This window comes from Lepisma saccharinum, chromosome 3 (assembly GCF_977018435.1).
Source record: "Lepisma saccharinum chromosome 3, izLepSacc3.1, whole genome shotgun sequence".
NCBI classification, from domain to species: Eukaryota; Metazoa; Arthropoda; class Insecta; order Zygentoma; family Lepismatidae; genus Lepisma; species Lepisma saccharinum.
Genome location: NC_139231.1, coordinates 56,004,541 through 56,026,458, shown reverse-complemented (window position 1 = coordinate 56,026,458; position 21,918 = coordinate 56,004,541). Strand labels below are relative to the sequence as shown.

General features: G+C 40.4%; 1 protein-coding gene and 1 pseudogene across 2 annotated transcripts; both read right to left on the bottom strand.

Annotated features, from left to right (window-relative positions):
• Positions 1-4,502: 4,502 nt before the first annotated feature.
• Positions 4,503-5,522, bottom strand: LOC145985540 (52 kDa repressor of the inhibitor of the protein kinase-like). The gene has a single exon (XM_083119610.1). It carries the CDS (start codon positions 5,520-5,522, stop codon positions 4,503-4,505), a length of 1,020 nt encoding a protein of 339 aa, XP_082975736.1.
• A 6,192-nt stretch (positions 5,523-11,714) lies between these two features.
• Positions 11,715-21,085, bottom strand: LOC145985793 (testis-specific serine/threonine-protein kinase 3 pseudogene; annotated as a pseudogene). Its single transcript, XR_014441452.1, has 3 exons — positions 20,972-21,085; positions 17,476-18,728; positions 11,715-11,929 (listed from the first exon to the last, which is right to left on the bottom strand). The product of XR_014441452.1 is annotated as a testis-specific serine/threonine-protein kinase 3 pseudogene (transcript).
• Between the last annotated feature and the right edge of the window lie 833 nt (positions 21,086-21,918).

The window sequence follows — 21,918 nt, the reverse complement described above, 5'->3', positions numbered from 1 at the left end:
AATGGTTTTGTCCGAAGGCTAAACACGACCATACTAGCGTCGAAAGTTCTGCTGTACAGTAATAACAAATCCAGTTTCTACAAGCCATATCACACACTGCACCTTCTGTGGTTATAACAAGTAAAACTACTCGTACACACTGTCCTTTACCTTGATTGTTGTAAATTTGTATGTTTTTTTGTATTTTCCATGTATTCTAGATACATTTTGTTCACTCTGATGTTTGAAAGTAACTAACCTTCCATCACCTATGCTGACCTAACACAAAAGAATGACACTTTGCAACCAACTGTAGCAGTAGGAATAAATGGACACAACCAACATGAAATTAAATGAAGTGAATCATTGTTCCGTGAAGAAGTCAAAATAACCCAGAAGAACCCATTCATGCAGGCAACCGCAGTGCACTGCCATACAAGATCACTATGACTTACTGTTGCAGAAATTTCCTCTTAATTATTTTCATTTTCAGCTTCATTATTTGCAAAGCAAGTAAATTCTTTTTGTGCATATTTGGCACTATTGGAAGCAAAATCAAAACTACTAACACTACTGCCTTTCAACAAGATTTGTTCCAGTTCCACATAACTTATCGGTTGCGACAAGGCAGCCATTGTAATGTTTGACGTATGAAAATAACATTGTGCAAGTAGTTTTCTTACTTCCCTGTAGATGGCAGTAAAGACTAACACACTTCTGGTCAACTGGTTATAACGGTTTTTTTCTACCAACAATAGATGACATGTAACAGCAGTTTGAAGTCCTCCATATATTTCAATGTATGTGTGTGCGTCATCCTGTTGTGAGGGGGTTAAACTAAGGCAAGAATGCCCCTGGCAAACTTTGAAACTAAAATCATATGCACAATTTGTCAACATGGGAACAATGCAACCTGCAGATTGCACACTCCCTTCACTCGGTTACAGTTAAAAATTAAAGCATGGGGCAATTCTGGTTTGGTCAAGCTATATTAAACCTAAGGCAACCTAACAAGGAACTCTGCAATGAACTTTGGAGAAATGTCCAGTTGAGCCTTGACTGCAACTTTTCCACTTGCAGTTAGGATTCCTTGTAGGTACTACTTAAAATTTGTAAAATGAGCTAAGAAATAAGCTAATAATACCCCACATTTCCAGTAGACTTGCCATTTCACTGCATGTGTGGATTACCTGAAAACATGCAAAAGTGGAAGAAGTCCTTACTTAACACGATGCAAATAGCACCCCCTTCCCTCAATGCCTAAACTTAAGCTATCACCTCCCCTACTTCGGATAAAATATAATTCATATATTTAATCAAGTTTTATTCATATATGTGTGAAGTGGTTTCTGTATTGATTGTGACGAATCTTTCGAACTCTACTTGTCACCACTGCTTGAAAGGAGGATGGTATTTTCTTCTGCCCAATGCATTATGGATAGGCTTACCATATGTGTTTTGGTCCAACCCAGGACATATTCGCGATCAACTCGTTACTGCTGAATTTCAGGTTTTTTTTACAAAAATAAATTGAAATGACTTAAAAGCCTTAACATCATATTGGAACATTAAACTATAAATTGTGCAAAAAAAAATATCTACATTATTTTCTAAAATCAATCAATTAATTTTCTGATGTTTATGAAGCCTCTCTGTTCTAGGTAGCATTATCTGTTAGTTGACTCAGTTGCACTTTTCACTAGACATGACTTTTTTCAGAAATGGCTTGTTTGTTTTAATAACATCATAAAATTTACAACATAAAAGTTCTGAATTAATTTTAATTTTCAGCAGATGTTTAACAGTGGATACTATAAGTCTACCATTTTCTGCAGACCAAATATTCCCCATAATTGAAAATACTCTCTCAACTGGAGCAGATGTTTCAGGCAAAGACATAGCAAACTCAACCATTTTAGAAATGTTGTTACGTGAAATATCAGTCTTTTGAAACACCTTAAAAATTGCTTGCCACTTCTCTTCAATAGTATCTGGTACTTTTTCAGAACTTGAACCACAACCTACATTTTGGTTTTGAATTACCTTGTTCATCAAATAGGTCATCAATATTTACGGCATCTTTTACAATTGCATTAATAACTTGTGCACACTCTTGTAAATCAGAAAAGGTATAATCGATCCTTGCGGGTTATAAATTTTGGTCGTGAATATTCTATAGCGGTAGCTATTTTCATGTTCAGATTCTCAAAATCCCGGACAGCTCTAAAAAAAAAACAGGACTGTCCGGGCTAATCCCGGACGTATGGTAAGCCTAATTATGGATAGCCCTGAAAGAACTGCGAAGAGGGAATGACGTGACATAGACACTGGTACACAGTGACCATTCCAATGTGAACCACATATTTTCTTCTTTGATGTCTAAAAAGTGATCACCCTTAATGTCTTAAAATAGTCTCTTCCTCACTTAGATGTTTAAAACAAACTAATTCGTCAATTAACAGAGTAAATTCTCCACCAACATCTAAATTATTCTAAGAGAGAGTCCAAAATAAAAATAAACGATCAATGAAAGTATCACACTGTAGCTAAAGAGAGATCATGTGCCTCAGGAGAAGAGGTAATTGGCATGGGACATTGTGAACTGTCATATTTACGTTTCCTTCAAGCAGGGGTGCCCATCCCCCCAAGGACTATGATGCACTCCCCCCAAAAAGGTAAAACATCCCCCCCTTTATGCTGAATTACTTACGCAAATTATTTTGGTCACAAAATTTGCAGAACAATGTAACACAGACATATTTAAGCAATACTATATGTTTACTTTATGTATTGTTTACAATGTAGACAATTAGATGTATATTGTATATTACTTTGACATTGATTGAAAGAACATTTTACACAAGTGAAAATAACTTCTGAATTGTTGCAGTAAGCCTGTTGATAATTTTGGACTTGCAGGATGGAATTAAGGTAGACATTAACCACTCACACAAACGTAGTCTGTTTTTAATGGTTCTAATGACACGCACTGTGCGTTCTGTAGAGCAATTTGTCAACTAATTTTATATACTAACTGCAAATTTGGAAAGGTTGGTATGGTTTAGGAAATCCATTCTTAACCCATTTCTGCTGATCCATAACTTACTTGGAACCCATCATGTCATCTGTACCTGAACTTTCTAACTTTATTTCTCAATCCCATCTTCCCCATTGTGATTAACCACAAGGTAAAAAAGTGACGTTAAATAACTCAAGATGAATAATAGTTTCCATGGCAAAGCTTCAGAAACACTTTACATTCAAATCATGTAAATAGGAAGGATAGTATAAAAAAGTTTTACAATAATTACCTTTCATGTTTCTCGTGGCTCGTCTCATTAGGCTGATTTTGTTCACCTGGTTCTGAACCTGAACCACTTTCATCATTGGTGTAATTTTGTCGAGGCCCATTTCCGAATTTTAACTTCCACATTTTTGTACTTTATGGGAAGATTATGTTTAGTTTTATATACATGTTTAATTCACAGTGTTTTTTCCACTTATCCTGGCGATGAATGGTATTACACATGTACTCAGGCACGTATCCAGAAATTCTCTTCGGGGGGGGCTAAAGAATATCTTTATAGGTGTAAAGATAGTACTTCACTATTGTATATGATTATACCATATATATATATACACACACACACATACATATATATATATGTGTGTGTGTGTGTGTGTGTGTGTGTGTGTGTGTGTGTGTGTGTGTGTGTGTGTGTGTGTGTGTGTGTGTGTGTGTGTGTGTGTGTGTGTGTGTGTGTGTGTGTGTGTGTGTGTGTGTGTGTGTGTGTGTGTGTGTGTGTGTGTGTGTACACACTACACACACACATACATGCCATGCAAATCAAAAACAGAAAGATAAGAAAGAACGAGATCGGCTTCAGCCTCCTGTATCCAAAATAAACTAAAGTTATTACTGTTATTATTATCTGATTACATGCAAAATATCACTCACATGATTGAAACAATAGAAACTACGATATACCCAACACAAGATGGTTGAATATGTTAGTGTTGGTTATTGTTTACAGACCATTGAGTGTTATTTTTTTCAAGCTGACAACAATTAACGTCACAGTTAATCACCAACAAAGCCAGCAGCATAGAGTAAAAGTTGGAGCACAATAAATAATATTTAGAAAATTATATATGTGTTATGCATATACACGAGAACGAAAAAGATATAGCCTTAAACAAAAAATATCAACATTTCACATTCACACTGCAGTCAGAAATAAGTCGTTCGGTACATGAATTGAAAAAAAAAGAAAGAAAGAAAGAAACGGCTGTCCACTGTGCTGCTAAGGGTGGCCTTAGGTTTGTTGGATGAGAGAAAAGTGTAGTTACTCTTGGAGTACCGACCTCTGGATACAATCATTTTTGACAAGGAATAAATAAAAAGAATAAATGAATGAATATTAAATTTATGCACCATCCTATGCAACATTCACTTACACATAAAATATCTGAACATACAATTCCTATAAACAAACGCAAACAATTGGACCTGTCAGATTCACTTAAAGTAACATCTTTCTAGGTCCTTGCCTAGCCATAGCGTCGAGCACTTCGTCAGGAGTAGGAGCTGACCTCCAATGGACTGACAACAGTGCCAGACCTGTCAGTCTGTTACTTCCCATCCGGTTTCTCAAGAATGTTTTTATTCTTTTCATTGTGGAAAATGATCTCTCCACAGAAGCTGTCGAGATAGGGATTGTCGCCAGCACTCGGAGAAGAGCATGAATACCTCGGAAGAAAGCGGGATCACAGGCGTCCAGTACACTTATTAAGTCCGATGGCTGCTCCTTTCCAAACCACTTCTGACACCACAAAGCATATTCCCCTTTCAGTTCAGAAAAAGTCGTTCCTTCGCCCACGTACTGTACTATGTTCTTTAACTGGCCCATCTTCTGCAGACTTGCATTCTTGGGAAGGATGACAGAAATGTTAGACAGAAATTCCTTGTTGTTGGAAAACTTTTCATCCAAAGCTGATATCACACCATCCAAACAGGGGATCCAGACAGAGCGCCTAAAATATACCTCGGCCGACTCGTGGGGATAATTACTCCTTTTGGTCTGTTTGCTGCAAATCCGAGGCACTTCGACCGAAGTGCCAAACAAGTTTTTCATGGAGTTATTAGCAGCGGTGAACAATTCTCCGAATTTTCGGTCGGACTTTTTTCTCAGCTCTTTCAGGACTTGAATCACATTTTCTGCATATTCTACTGCTGCTGCAAGGTCATGGGATGGGTTCTGCAAGTACATTGACAAAGGCAGCGTGTGACTGAAAATCTCTTCGCACACTAACAGGGACACGATGAATTGGCTTTTTTCAATTGCAGACAATAATTGCGCCGCTGTTGAAGACACAGCCCTGTTTCTATCAGAAAGATCACGCAAACAGGCTACAATAGGTTCCAGGAGCTGAAGGAACACAATGACTGCGTCGTGTCTCTCGATAAATCTCGTATCGCACAAACTCACTAGGCGCCGTTTCTTCTCTTCAGGCATCAAAGCATCGATGGTGTCCCTGAGCATTTTTACAGCTAGGGAGTTATTTTGAAATAATGAACAAGTGTCTCTCATTACTCCGAAGCTGTTACGCACGGAATGGACAATCCACTCGATAACGCAAGATTCAAACGGTGAGAGGCACAGTGGACGTAGACAGCTCTCGGATACTTCTGTCTGATTCTAGCCTGAACACCACTGATGTGTCCTCCCATATTTGCAGCTCCATCAAAGCCAAGACCCACCAAATTGTTCATATTAAGTCCCAAGCACTCACAAGTGTTCAAAATTGTCTCTGTCACGGCTTCACCAGTCATATCATATATTGGCACGAAACAAAGGAAGTCTTCTCGAACGCAGTTAGATGGTGAAACAAATCTAATGCACAGCGAAAACTGTTCCGTTCCCGATACATCTAAAGTTTCGTCCCCCAATATGGTAAAATACTGAGACTGATTTATCTCGGACACAATTTTTCTTTGAATCAGCTCACCACAAGTTTTTAACACTTCGTTTTGGATCAGTGGACTGAAGTAAGATGCGTTCTTCCTGCAAGTTTGGATGTGATTCTTTAGAACGTTATCCCCTGCCTTCGCACGAAACCTTAACAAGGCCCTACATTTCCCATCCTTGTTATTTGGATCTTCCAGACTTAGTGGACCACTGTCATTGTCACCTCGAAGCGGCAGCTTGTGTTGACCACAGAAGATGATTGTCTCGACAACCGGTCGGAGTGCCGCTCGATTTTCTTCTTTCTCCTTTATTCTCTGGTTGTCGATTAAACCAGCAATATCTTCTTGCCGTTTCTTCTCGATATTCATAAAATTTTCGGCCTTAATGGCTGCCTCTTTGTGGTAGTTAGTCTTTGAGTGTGTGTCGAATTTCTCCACGGCATCTTTCCATTTAATAAAAGGAAAGGTTACCAACTGTCCCAGTTTCTGGTGATTGCCTTTGCCGGTTAGTTCAGCAGCAAACACAACACAAAACTTACAGTAAGCTCCATCATCGACTCTTGAATATGCAAGCCAGTTCCACCTCCTCAACCAATTAACTTGAAAAGTTCTTTTCATCCCGTGAATGACACGAACTGGATACACAAAAGTTTGTCCGAGCACAAATAAATCATCACTCAACACTTTGGTTTTCAGTTCATCTGTGCAGCTTATTTCTTTTTTTAATAAACCTTGTGCAACCGCTCCTATATCCGGTACTGCTAGAACATTCACTTCACAGATCTTCAATCTCTTTGGCTCTGGACCCGAACTAGCACTGCACTGTGGCTCCGGGAGTTTTTCTGCTGTCTTCAGCCCTGGACCCGAACTAGCACTGCACTGTGGCTCCGGGAGTTTTTCTGCTGTCTTCAGCCCTGGACCCGAACTAGCACTGCACTGTGGCTCCGGGAGTTTTTCTGCTGTCTTCAGCTCTGGACCCGAACTAGCACTGCACTGTGGCTCCGGGAGTTTTTCTGCTGTCTTCAGCCCTGGACCCGAACTAGCACTGCACTGTGGCTCCGGGAGTTTTTCTGCTGTCTTCAGCCCTGGACCCGAACTAGCACTGCACTGTGGCTCCGGGAGTTTTTCTGCTGTCTTCAGCTCTGGACCCAAACTAGCACTGCACTGTGGCTCCGGGAGTTTTTCTGCTGTCTTCAGCCCTGGACCCAAACTAGCACTGCACTGTGGCTCCAGTAGTTTCTCTGCTGTCTTCAGCCCTGGATCCGAACTGAAACTGTTACTAGATTTTGGCACTTTACGGAAAAATATGTCAATAGTTCTGTTCAATTTCGAATCGCTAGATATAAAATTGTCAATAGTTCTCTTCATTTTAATGAGCCCAGTTCAGATGATCACTTATCGACTTATCAAGTGTCACATTAATTGATTCTGTTGAACAGATCAACGGGAAATTCAACTCGCGTATCCTCTTTTACATTCTGGAAGGTTCCGCAGATAAAACGTTTCGTGAATATTCGCACTAAAGTGTAGCACTGTACTGTTGCAACTAACCGCTTCGAAGTTTCTGGACATTTTTAAGTGAGTGGCCTCCCCCCCCCCCAACCCCCTTGCTGGTTTTCAACACCGGTGTTGGGTGTCTCTGTGACGTCGCAGTTGCTTCCAAACCATGTGTCGATCTCAAGTAGTTTGTATCTTGTGCCGACTTCCCTGACAGAGTGGTCAACGCAGCGTGATACGATGCCAGGGGTTCTGGGTTCGAATCCTGTCCTGGTCATGGGTGTTCTTTGTTAGTGTCCTTTCATCATATCATCACTCATCCTCATCTTTGTAATTTGCCTCCCCGATGGCGCAGTGGTATCGTCGTCGCCTTGTAATGAAGGGGTCCCGGGTTCGATTCCCGGTGAAGGCACATGGTTCGGATCCCACTTTAAACTGTAGGTCCCATCCCGATTAGCCTTACTCTGCATAAAGTGGACTTAAAACAAGAAATCAATCAATTAATCAATCAAGAAAGAAAACTTGTGCACTGGTAAAGAAATACATACAGTTACGAGCTTAAGCCCACAGGGCATAGTCCAGAATCAGACAGAGCGCAAACATGCTAAAACGAGTATAATGGTTGATTTGGTTAATTGTTTTCGCTTTTCTGCCACTTTTGGCTAATTACGAATATGAGGATGAGTTATTATATACTGAAATTGATGAATGCATTCACAAACACCCATGCCCAGACCGGGGTTCGAACCCGGGACCCCTGGCATTGTAGCGCGATATGCTAACCACTCCGCCACAGAGGCCGACACGGGTATAATGGTGGGGTGACGACCATTGTTGCATTATCATTTCCGGCAAGTAGTAATATGAGTACCAAATAACTAAAATAAAAATAGGAATGTACCACTATTATACTATTTACATAGTGTAAAACACGCAACATGTTAATAGTAATAATATTCGCAAACAGTACGATATGATTTCTCGAGTCACATATTACTTTTTCTGATTTCGTGAAGACCAATGTTGAGAATCTTGAGAAGAGTGAACAGACAAGGAAAGTTATACAAAATCTTATTCTGTGCAATAATTAATGTTTTGACGAAATCTTAATCGACTGTTCCAAACTTCTCTATCACCACCCGGTGAGACTGTTCTCCACCCTTCACCGATAAGAACTGAGACGAAAAGCGCCTTTTTTATAGGTTAACAATTGCTCGCATATTACATCGGAGGAAGCCAAGATGCTGACCATTGTAAGGAGCAAAATTTCGAATGACCAAAAATTACAACTGATAGTACGCTTATATGGAATTAATAGAGTTTTAGTCCATGGGGGGTGGGGGGAGTTGGGCTCCAACCGAAATAAAAATTAGTTTTACTCCACCCTGATCTTCTCCTCTAGCTACGCTCTTTCCACAATGATGGCGCCAGAAGAATGAGCGAGGAAGCAGAGGTGGCTGGTATATTATCTATCTATCACAGGTCTAAACACTATACCAAAAAATGCATATTTGGGCTTTATTTATGTATGCAGTTTCTCTTCTTTGATGGAGTGGTGGAATGGGGACAAATTCGTTGACCGAGGGTTTCCCCAGGTCATGTTTTGCATGTGTCTTGTAAAATGCTTCAATGTTTGTTTTATTTTAGTCGGTGTTAATTATTTATCAGTACCTGGAAAATAAGACTCCTGTGGTCTTCCTGTCAACCACCAGCGCTCACTCAGGGTCCTCAGGAGAAGGTACGGTTGCCTTCTCCGCCCACCTAATCGGCTCTTTAATACTGCAAAGTTCGTTGCAATTCATTTCAGTTGTTCAAATTATCAAAATAGGAGGGAAGAAGAATAGGCTCTCGGCGGAAGTCGTCCACGACGCCCTTTCAAGGGCTCGAGGGAAAGGGGGCGGGGGACGATCGCTCCCTTCGACATTCTCAGTTTGCAGTTTGGAGACCTGGAGCCTGGGATGTGGGGAGAAAAGAATGTTGAAGCAATATGTGTCCTTCATCACTTGACCTGGACAACGCTCCCATCACCCAACCCACTCAAAATCTGTGCTTCTCTCAACATATCGGAGGGACAGGACAGATCCACTTCTTTGCTGCGTCCGAGGAAGCAACCAAGGGAAAGAAGAAAGTTTGTGTGGATTAGTTTGTTTGCTTATTTTGCTAGAACCTCAGGATTCTAGAACATTTTCCTCCTTGTCTCGAAAATTACTTCTCTTGTCAAATTATGGTAACAATATTTTATGTCACACACACACACACACACACATGGGGGAAGCTAAAAATCTCATTTTATCTAGTATAAACCACAAATTTTCGGGGGGGGCTCGAGCCCCCTGAGCCCCCCCCCCCCTTGCATACGTGCCTGCATGTACTCCATACACATGTATTTGAACTGGCTTGTAAGACACTTTGGAATGAATGTTCCCCTTTCAGTTTACATAGTCAACAAAAGTAAGTTTTAGACAATGAAAACTCGCAGTATTTTACAATTATGCAGTCAATCGAAGCACAGGAACGCAGCAAGCAAACAGTGGCAGCGATTGGGTTCCAAAACTAGGGGAGCAAGGTACCCAAAGTGGGGAAGGAGGGCAGTTTATTTTCCCTTGGTAGATTAGGTTTAGCATAGTGCAGTGGCAAAAAAGGTGGGGGGGGGGCAATTCCCTCCATGCCATCCCCTCCACATCACCGCCACTGCAAGCAAAACAAATCGTGCCTGAAATCATCCAACACTAAAATTGAAGTCTGCAGTGTCCAAAGTTCCAAGCTGACTCGGAACTACCATGAAGAAAACACAAGACATTGTTTACCACTGGCAGAGAGGTGCATAATATTCAAAACCTTCCATTGCAGTTGAAATTAAAAGACTAAAGAAATAAAAACACTGTTCACTTTCATGTTTCCTAACATAAAACATACAAAACTGCCTAGGCTCACTACCACTGGTAGTGTACTGAACCTTATTTTTAGCATTTTGTCTGCTTGACTAACCTTTTATGCGAACAACATGTCCCCCCCCCCCTTCCAAATCGATTCTAAATGCATAAGCAGTGGTGTTTTATTTCAACCCCATCGCTGCGATCATCCACAGGCAGGTAAAAGAACCTGAACATAATAACTAGGGACATTGAATTTTTGCGATGTGCAAAATCACGAAATGTGAAAAAAAGATGAAATTTTGAACATTCCACGAAACTACACCCCCAATGATGAAATATGCGTGAGTTTTATTTGCGAAGTAATGCGAAATGTGTGCTTTTCCACGAAATGAACGCTTTTTCGTGAAATAACCGTGAAATATCATCAAATTAAGTAGAAAACACGCAAAAACCGGCAATCGAGGTTGTGCGCGCAAACTGTCGATTTGTAACGAAACGTTTGCCTAAAGTTTCCTACCACTTGCAGTTGAAAAACGTATTATCACATCAGGAAGACGCTGCAAATTCGGATTTCCCATGCACATAATCTCAGTTCGAAATCTTTGCTCCTGTCAAGCTGCATTCCTTTCTTCCCCCGAATGTCTACTCAACTTCCAGTTTCATTGAACTTGCTAGCTGTAGCAGCGATAAGATTAGTCTGTTCCTGCACATCAAGGGAAACAATGGTGTCATTTGTGTTCAGTCATGAATGAATTTTGTTTATCATCATGTGATTTTCAACATGTGTTTGTGTATATGCAGTAGTGATTATTTTATTTGTTGGACAGCAAGGATATCCTTTAAATACATACAATGAATAAATCACTTGAGATATGAAATTTAGAAATGAAGTGATTTTGTATTGATGTTTTCTTTTTGGTTGGACAGCTAAGTACTTGTGTATGTGTACAGTATATAAAAATGAAGTAGTTTATCAATTTATAGCTCTTTTGTATGTTGTTTCCTCTCATGATGAAAAAGTGTGTGCGAATTTTTTTCCACCGCTGATCTAACATTTTATTTACCGCTCTCCTCAGTTTTTATTTACCATAGATTTGTCTCCCTAATAATAACCATAACTAAAAATCAATAACAAGTCAATCAAATGAAACAATTCCCCCCCCCCTTTTTGTGTGAAGATATATAGAATTGGTAGCTAAACTATAAAATGTTGTCCCCCCAAAAAATTCCCTGACGCAGACTCATCATGAATCCCCCTTGTGGGCACCCCTGCCTTCAAGGAATAGTACATTTTAATAATTTTGTGATCGCTAAGAAACTTTTTGCATCTGAGTTATTTGAATCAGTAGATGCATGTAAGCAAACTATTTGCATTAAATAAATGTTACTTATTATCATACACCTTTATTTACATTAGTTATAAAAAGTCCGGATTCGAGTAAAGTCCAATATAAGGGCAAATCAGAGAGACTTGTGAAATATGAAAAGGTACTTGTGAGAGAAGCAACATATTTTTTTTCTTTTCTTTACAAATAATTGTTCACAGTAACTTCACTTTTTGAAAGCATTGGAGATTCTCATCAGAATATTCATCTTATTTGTGAGATATCTGAAATAAACAAAATATTGTAATCCTCATTTAGTATGTTTTCCAGATTAAATAGTCAAATTTGCAAAATATCCTATGCAGATGGGACTTGTGATTTTGATGTTTGTAAATAGTAGCAGCAGTAGTCACACATGTAAAAAACATTTATGAGCCCAAGCACAAGTGCTGCTCCTTAACGAAGTCTTTTGGCAGAGTGCAGCATGAAATTCATGATGAGAGACATTATACTCGGAAGTTTCTTGAAGGTGATAGTAGGGAATACTTACATTTTGGAATTTCTTTGAATCCAGACCACAATTATCTGTTTATGCATGAGAAAGAACATGAGAACTTAGGGTTGAACAAAATTTTCAGCTTTGAGGCAGACTGTCATTGTTCATAATGACACATTCATTTCCATTGAATAGTCTTGAAGCTTTCCTGGTGACGAATGATGAAAAGATTCTCTCAGACTATCAACCATGTGAGTTGTGGGGAAAAAAATTGCAAGCTTTCGAGAGCTAACGAGAAAAGTGAATCATCTTCTACCCTGAAGATGAGTGTGACGTTATCTCTTGAAAGCTTGGAATTTTTCCACAACTCACCTGGTCTATAGCCCAAGAGAATCTCTTTAATTTTGAGTAGTGTTTTTGTTTAGTTTCCATTGCATACATAAACTGTGGAAACAATAAGCTAACATGAAGTACACATAGTTGACATGTAGAGAACTTTGTCCTTCCACCCCCAATATGACCCTCCCCCAAATCCCTTTGACATTCTCCCAAAGGCCAAAGGGAAGACAAAGATGTGGGTGGAAAGAGCAGGTAGTGGAGGTAAGGTGAGTTGAAGGTTGGATTATAAGAGATTGGGAAGATGTTGGGAACAGTGACAATGCAATATAAGATTACGTTAAAGTGTCAAAAATGAATGTTAAGTCTGTCACAAAAGTCAACAAAAAAATGTTATAATTGTACTGTATCAGTGAAACGTGCATATTCTGTTGGGAATGTTGCAACTTCAAGATCACCGGGCATGTTGGCCTCGAGAGCAGATTTCTCTATTTGTAGTTTTACAATATAGACAAACAAAGTAGTTATGAAGCCAAAACCAAAGTGTATGAGAAAATATTTGGTTGCAACTATTCCACTGCATACAAATATAGCTTTTACTTATTTACCTACCATGCTCCATGTGGTGTATTGTCTCTATACATATGTAAGGCCTGTCCATATTATCTGGGTCACTCCATGGCAAATCAACAAGGTCCTCAACCTTACATTTTCTTATTCATTTGAAATTTGCCTAAGGTAGGGTTTGATACCCGGTGGAGGGATATAGTGGTTAAGATTCCACTTAAAACTGTAGGTCCTGTCCCGATTAGCCTCTCTGTGCACAAAGTGGACTTCAAACACCAAATCAATCATTCAACCATCTAAGGTAGGAACCTACGCAAAGTTTCAGATCCATATCTTTTGTATTTCGGAAACTACAGGGGTGCAAAACGTATGATATCAACAATTTTTTTCACCATCTTGTTAATTTTGAATTTCAAAATTTGGCAATCAGGGCACCTACAGAATTGGTAGATGCCATTGGAAAGGTCTCGAACAGTTTTTTCACATAAGATATTGCATTCCTCTGACAGAAGTAAAAAGAAAATAAATGAAGGTGGTGTAATGAACATTTAGGTAGCCATTGCCATCCCATTTTCAAATTTTGTACAGTTATTGAGTAATAGTGTATGTATGACATAATTTTTAGAAACAAATTAAAAAAAGAAAACTTCTTTGAGAAAATGGCTACCCAAATGTTCATTACACCACCTCCATTTTGTTTACTCCTGACAGAGGCCTGTAATATATAGGATTGAGCTAATACTGATACTGATGGTAAGTATCGGTTGAATTTTCTTTGCTGATACCAATTATATTGAGCGGCTGGATGAGCAGCCAAGAAAAACAACTCCTTCGTCAAGATTTGTCCTTTTCTAAGGTTCGTTCACCCTTCCTTGTGACTTGGGAGTCCAGCACATGAATTTCCATGTAGATTTCAGAGAAATGCTGTCTCCTCCTGCGAAGCAGATGACAAGGTAAAGGCAGGACTAAAGTGCTGCACTCAAATGTGACATTGAATGCATGTAACTGCCTGGTGAACACTATGTGGAAATAAAAAAAAACATTCATTGCGAATTCTTGCTCGAAACTCGTGGGGTAAGTATGTGGACGTTTTCAAAACCAGCATTATTATCATACTGGGTTGATTCCAATTCTTGGGAAAGGGATGAATGTTACTGTGGGGGAGGATTGTGGATTTCTACCCATCTGTGGAAGTCTTTTGTGTGGCTGCTGGCAGATACCAACACTGCAGCGACTGGTTTTTATTGCAAATGACAGAGAATAATTGAAACAGAGCATAGTCGGCCAAATGAGCATTATTATATATCTATATTTGTATATTTATTACGTCATTTTCCTCCCTCTCCAGGGTAACCGAAACGACAAGAATGTTTACATAAAACTGAGACAAGGAGAGAGAATAATCCACCGATTTTTCGGTGTAACTGCAACACTGTAAAAAGGCTTCCAACATTTCAAAAACTTATTTTTTTGCATCCTCTGGGTCTAGAATGAAGTTCACATAAAATTTCACAAGACATTTTAAAGTGCTATAATGCTACATGAGAATAATTTGGAAGTTATTTAATGTCATTAATAGAATGTGTTGTGATGAGTTGTTATGGCTCAGTCTTTGTTATTTTAAACTGGAATTATTTAAGTATCGGTTGGAATTGGTCAGGGTATCGGCTCAGCCCTAGTAATGTCTCATATGAAAGATCTGTTCAAAACCTTTCCAATGGTAAATAATTCTTGAAGCTTTCTGGGCCGCAAATGATGAATACGTTTTCTCGGAGTATCAACCAGGTGATTTCCGGAGAGACTTCCGACCTTTCGAGAGCTAACGTCACTCTCATCTTCAGGGATTGAAGTCCAGAGATGTGTCACGATAAGGTTATACATATTTGGTATGAGAAGGGTCGTCTCTCCGACATCCACACTCCCAGTCTACTATCACTGAGTCCAGTCGATACCGTGTCCGTGTTGTGGTTTTCCTTTTTCCCGTGGTTAGCTATTGCTTCTTTGATGATTGGATCTCATTAATTGGGTGACTTATTGATGTTCTTGGTAGTTGTGAAGTCAATTATATGGCCCTCCTGGATGGAATGTTCTGCTAACCCTGATTCTTTTTAGATGAAAATTCTTGATGGAGCCGACATGTTCTTGGCAACGTTGATTGATTGTCTCCACACTTGCCCAATGTAGGCTTTAATGCAGGAACAGAAGATACGGTAAACCCCGGATGTCTTCTGTCCTAGGTCTTCTTTAGGATTTTGAAGTCTGCTTATGACTTTCGGTGGAGATTTGTGGATAGTCTTAATGTTATGCTTTGAAGGAATGCAGCTGATCACTGCAGAGAGGTTTCCAGCGTATGGGATGATGGCTATCTTCTTCTCCTCTTGGTTATGTGTGTGTGTGTGTGTGGTGGGGGAGGGGTCTGGATTTGTTTGTTGTTGTTGTTGTGTATTATTTGCTCTAGTGTCTTGTTGATGATGCCTTCAATGTATCCATTTTCAATGAAAGCTGTGCGCAGGTGTCTTATTTCATCTTGAAGGTGCTCTGTGTCACTGATGGAGATTGCCTGATGAAACAATGTAGAGTGTGCAATTGACTGCTTCGCTGAATGTTGAAAGATCTTGGCATTGAGGTATAGGTTTGTAGGAGTAGGTTTCCTGTATACGCTGTGTCCTAAGGTCCCATCCGGTTTGCGTGTGTGAGGATGTTCACGAATGGAAGACTGCCGTTGGTCTTTGTCTCCATGCTGAATTTGATGTTTGGGTGCTGGTTATTGAGGTGATCCAGGAAATGTTTGTAGCTCTGCTTTGCTGTGTGGCCAAATGACAAAGGTGTCATCTACGGATCTGTAAAATACGGCAGGTTTCTGTGGAGCTGAACGACGTGCTTCATGTTTGAAGTTTTTCATGAAGAAAATGGCTATTGCAGGCGAGACTGGGAATCCCATTGCCACTCCATCAGTCTGTTCATAGTACTTGCCCTTGTAGCTGAAGTAGGTTGAAGTAAGGATATGTTTGAAAAGACTGATGATGTGTGGAGCAAAGTGTTGTTCTAACAGTTTCAAGGAATCTTGAATTGTCACACTGGTGAAGAGCAATACTATGTCGAACCTGACTGTGAGTGTGGATGTCGGAGAGGACACATGATTGTCCTGATAACTACACCAGATCCTTCCCACACCAAATACGTATAACCTTATCCTGACACGTCTCTGCACTTCAATCCATGAAGATGAGAGGGTTGTTAGCTCTCTAAAGCTCGGAAGCTCGCCTGGTTGATATCCAGAGAAAACTCTTCAACTTTCCAATAGTGCCTGAATCACTTCTACAGGTGCACTGATTGCCGAAATATTGCAATTTAAAATTAACAAGATGATGAAGATATTAGTCGAAATTGTACATTTTGCACCCCAGTAATTTCGGAAATACAAGGGATATGGATCTGCCTTTGCATAGGTTCCTACCTTAGGTGCCCTTTTCAGTGTGACAAATTTCAAATGAATCAAAATATTTGAGTTTGAAAGTCCTTCTTAATTGGTTGATTTCACATGGAATGACCCATCATATGCTAAGATTTGAAAGAATATGGAGTTGAGCTGTGGCTTTTTTTTGGCTAGTTTCTAAGCTTTATCAGGGGACAGAAACTTGTACAGATTATGATCTGTTGGAGGAGAGACATCACTTGATCCACTTCTCTGTGGTAAACCAGCGTGAGTGTTTCGAGCTGTGTGTTATATTTTCTTTCTGGAGTTGAAATGCAGCATGTATAGCTATCCACAATAAAAATCAGACACCTAGATTCTGGACGGGGAATGTGTATGTTACCAAATTCTCCAACAATTGAACTTTCTATTGAAAACTTGTTATTGAAGTTCACTCTTTGCATTTGAGTCGGGCAACACATGCACTGCCATTCTGGGAAGTGACATTTGAGCTAGTTCCCTCGATTTTATTGTGGATGACTGTACATATTCGTGCTGTTTGACAGATTATACAAGTAATTTTGGGGGGAGGGGCATGGGGGACAGTTTCTCCCATATATCCCAGAAATTCATGACAGGAATTAGTAATTTTTCCATAAATAAATACATGTAGCTGTAAATTAAGACCATGTCAGTTTTCGGTCTGGCCTTCCACTTTCAGCTGATATGCTGTAATATAGATTTACACTATGTGGGTGTCTTAAGTAGGCATGTGGCGACTTCCATGCTGGAGTGGCTAACACAGTGTGCTACGATGCCGGGTGTCCCAGGTTTGAATCACATCCTTGACATGGGTGTTCTTTGTGAGTGTCCTTTCATATCACTCATCCTCATCATCGCGATTAGCCAAAGGTCGTAGAAAAATTATGCTAAATAACAAAACTAATATCAAATGTAGGCAGTCATTCTGTTATCTGATTAGATATCAGAAACTAGTGCAGATTAAACAGTCTTACCTGTCCTATGATAAGACTGAGGGGTTTCCTCGAGAAAAGGCTTCTACACAAATCATTCTGGGTTGTTGGTTCCTTCAACCGAGGATTTCTTGCTGCTGGTTCCTTCAACCGAGGATTTCTTGCTGCTGGTCTCCTTCGTCTCCTTCACCGCTCTGCTACCATCGCTGCTGGATGGCCTCTGAGGGCTGGGAGCCGAGGCCCGCCCAGATGAAGAAGTGGGGGAGCCCCGGGGCCGCATCTTCACCCACTCGTGGCCCGCAACCCGCTCCAGGGTCAGTCTCTGCGTTATGTCCGGTTCGAGGATCTGGGTGACCACGTGCTTGGCGGACGTGGAGACGCTGTCTTTGACGCGCGATCGGAAGGCCCAGTTGCGGTTCATCTGATCCTTAAGCAGCTTCCGGAGGTTGGAGTCGTCGAAGGGCATGGATGCATTCAGCATGATAAAAAGGATGATTCCCAGCGACCAAATGTCTGCCAGTTTCGGATTGTATGGGGTCCCGCTCACCACTTCGGGAGCGGCATAGGCCGCAGAGCCACAGTACGTTTGGCTCAACACCCTCCTGCCGTCGTTGTCGATGCAGAAACGGGCAAACCCGAAATCTGCAAGCTTCACGTTGAACCTCCTCGAGAGCAAAATGTTTTCGCATTTCAGGTCCCTGTGCGCGATGTTCTTGCCGTGAAGATACTGCAACCCTCCCACCATCTGCCTGAACCACAGTTTAGCCTGGTGCTCGGGGACGGCGCCGTTCCTCTTCACGAAGTCCAGCAGGTCGCCGTTGTCTGCAAAACGCATGAAAATGAACACTCGCGGCCCACGCTGCAAGATGCTGTGCACCTGCACTATGTGAGGGTTTTCGATCTTCGTCAGGATATCCAGTTCCCGAGGGAAGAACTTCTCCAGGAAGTCCTTTGGCGCTTTTTCCTTGTCGAAGATCTTACAAGCCAGGCGCATTTTCCTTTGGTTCGTGCCATCTATGTAGTCTGCCAAGTGGACTGTGGCGTACGACCCTTGTCCGATCTTCTTGCCTATGAGGTAACCCTTCTGCTCCAGAGCATTCACCTCTGAGTTCTTGGGGCTCAGTTTACTTGCCATCTGTGGAGGGTAGTGTCGGTCTCCCCTCTGATCCACCCACTAGCTTGCAGCTTCAGCACATTCATTGATTTGGATACTGTGCGGTGCATTGCAATGGATGGAAATGCATTGCCAACTGGCTTCAACACGGAGGTTTTGAATAGTGTGTGATGGAAATGACCTAGAGAGAGAAAGCGTCTCAAATAACTCCACAACATTCATGACAAAGCTAAAACTGCTGTTTTCCATGAAAGGGGCAGAGGGGTCTTGTCATAGTGTTCACAGGAGCACACGAACACCTAGAAGAGTGGAGGGAGCCATTAATTTCCACACACCTGAATATAACGGGTCGTATGTGAAAAGGGCGATTTGACAGTACTTTGATTTGATTTGGTGTTTTAAGTCCACTTTATGCACAGTAAGGCTAATCGGGACTGGACCTACAGTTTAAAGTGGGATCCGAACCACTCCACCGGGTATCGAACCCGGGACCCCTTGATTACAAGGCGACGACGCTACCACTGCGCCATCGGGGAGGTGATTTGACAGTGCTGGAAAGTAGTCAATAAAGTCAGTATAGCTTGACCAAAATAGAATGCCTCTGTGGCGCTTCAGTCGCAGGGCTCACAGACACGAGAGGAGAAAACAAACGACTGTACACTTTAGTTCGCGAGTTGGTCGGGAACATTTTTATCTTGGTTAGCTGTAAAAGCGTGTTTTTTAAAAAATCTTTAGGCTATCGTCGTCTGTAATTTTCAGTTTGTTTTCGTTACCGCGTCTTGAGAGGGATATATGATGATTGCAGTGAAAACCAAAGATATGAGGAAGGATGATGAGGAAAAGAACATTTAGGAGTTAATATGGCAGAACTCATGCTAGAATTGTGGAGAAAGCATTGTACGAATATAATCAGAAAATGCATTCGAAACCGTACAAAGGCATCTTGAGTAAGGTGTTCAATCATCATCTTCGGCAGTTCATCATCATTCATCATCGTCGTCGCTATTAAGTCAGAGAGGTAGAAAAGTGATGTAACATATTAAATGTTCTATGCAGCACTTAGCGTAATAAGATAATTTAGAGAATCTCAAAAATTTGCAAGGCTATTCCCGGAAGTCAAGTAGCGTTTGCTCATTTCGGTGGATGTTTGTTGGAACTGGAAGGCAGTGATTGCACCAGAAGAGCGGGGTGGAGCAAAAGACCTCCGTCGATCCGTACGTCTCCCCCCCCCCCCATCAAACAGGAAAAATCAAACCCCTGTAGCCCTCTGACGTCGTCACTTCTCCCATACGCAATTATCGGTCTTTTGTATTTTTTATCGGACGAATCGCATTGGAGAGAAGCTTCACATGGATATAGTGAAACAACAGGCAAAAGAGCCTGCCCAGAACCACCACTACTGTGGATCGTACTCCAACGTAGAGGAGAGGGCAGAGTGGAGCAGGCTTCCTCATGGCCCGAGTTGAACCGATGGAGGGAAGGTGCTGGGAGACTTTATGCCGAAGGTTCTTTTCTTGTGGTCGCCTTATACTAATGTTTGAAAATAAGTTCTGTAAGTTAATCTCTAACATAAAGCATTTCAAGTCCAAACTGTGCATTATTTATACAACTATATAATTATACCCTTTCCTGGAAAAGCGCACAAATCTGCATTACATTCTCGTTAATATTATTAGAAACAAGTCGTGTCATCTACAATTTCTGTTTGTTTATGTTTGTATAGGTTTACGAATGCGCAGCATTTGGGAGCACGTTACAATGATTTATAAACGCACAGATTGAGAAAAGTATAGGATTCAAATTTACTTTATATAAATAACACTAATTTAGAAGAGAAAATACTTCTTCTCTTAGTTCTAGTATGTTAGGAAAACAAATTATTGCTAAAAAGCATGGAACGAAGAAAGACTGCACAAGTTTCGGATTTTTATTCTATTGAAAACTTGGTTCAGTAATTGTAAAATGATTATCATGGAATATAGTGGAACAAATACATTATATGGACGTGTACGTACGTTATGGTGTACTGAATACTGTCTAAAAGTGATGTAAATAAACTTAGGAACTGGTACCGAAGCTAATCACAAACCAAACTTTACTGTATTCTATTCCATGATATTTCTTTGTCAGTTTATGCTTATTTTGCGGGTTTACCATTTATGTTTTTTACCAGGAAGCACACAAATAATGCCAAAACGAATTTCTGCAGTCATGAGACACACTTGTTCTTGTTAGTCTCACAATGATACTTTAACTTCCCTGAAAGATTTTTAATGTAATATAATTTAATGTATTTTCTTCTCATAAATCAATTGATTTTGGTAATGAAATTCTATGAGGCTTTCAGTGAAATGTAGGTAGGCATACTGCTAAATAGGGCCATTTATCCAATAAGAAATTGATGAAACAAATGTATTATCTCACCTCGAACGTTTCTGAAATTAAATCACCATGAATTTTTACGAGTACTACACATTTTGCATCTAATCACCCAAAACTTATTTCACGACCCTTGTTACTAGGTAACGACCGTGCTCCGCGAAACAATAGAAGGACGACCGGCGAAGAGAATGAGCTGTCAAGACCAAGCATACAGGTAGGACAATAAGCTCAACTCAACAAAATTTTATTGCACTTGCAGCTTTACACAGTGGCGCAGGAACGGGGGGGGGGTACAGGGGTACATTGTACCCCCGCAAATTTTTGACGGGGGTACTGTACCCCCCTAAATCCGTAAATCGAGTTGTACCCCCTGTACCCCCCTTTGGTAATTTGACAGCAGACGGAAGGTGCTACTGTTAAAATTACCTATTATCAATTCACCCAATAAAAAATGTATTATTGTTTATACATTTTAAGCATTATAGTCCTTACCACAGAAATTCAAAAGATTTAATTGTAAACTTATTATACTACATTGTGCTTGCTTAGTTCATTGACCTAAGTTCTTGGAAACCTCTTTAAGGAGATGAAAATTGTTTAAAATGTGTGTGGAACGATGGAATCAGATTGACTCTCAGACAATTACGCTGCAGACGATTGCTGCTTTGCGTAAGGGGGGTACACATTTCTAAAGCAGTTGTCGCGTCGATTTGAAGATAAGATACAAATCTTCATCAGAAGAGTATATGACTGACCCCATTTTCTTTTGAATATTTATAATGGAATTTTCCGAAACGGAACACTTACACGAACGATACGAGACACGACAGACCAACTTGGGGGGGGGGTTACAATGCACTCCTGTACCTCACCCATAGTTTTCATAAATTTGTAAGAGGGTGTTAGGAAAACTATACTTAAACCTATATATTAAGATATATATTTTTAAAAAAAATAGCCTATCTGAGAATGAGGTGAATTTGGAATAA

Excerpts from the sequence above, each read along its gene's own strand:
- LOC145985540 (XM_083119610.1), bottom strand. The coding sequence starts at position 5,522 with ATGCTCAGGGACACCATCGATGCTTTGATGCCTGAAGAGAAGAAACGG.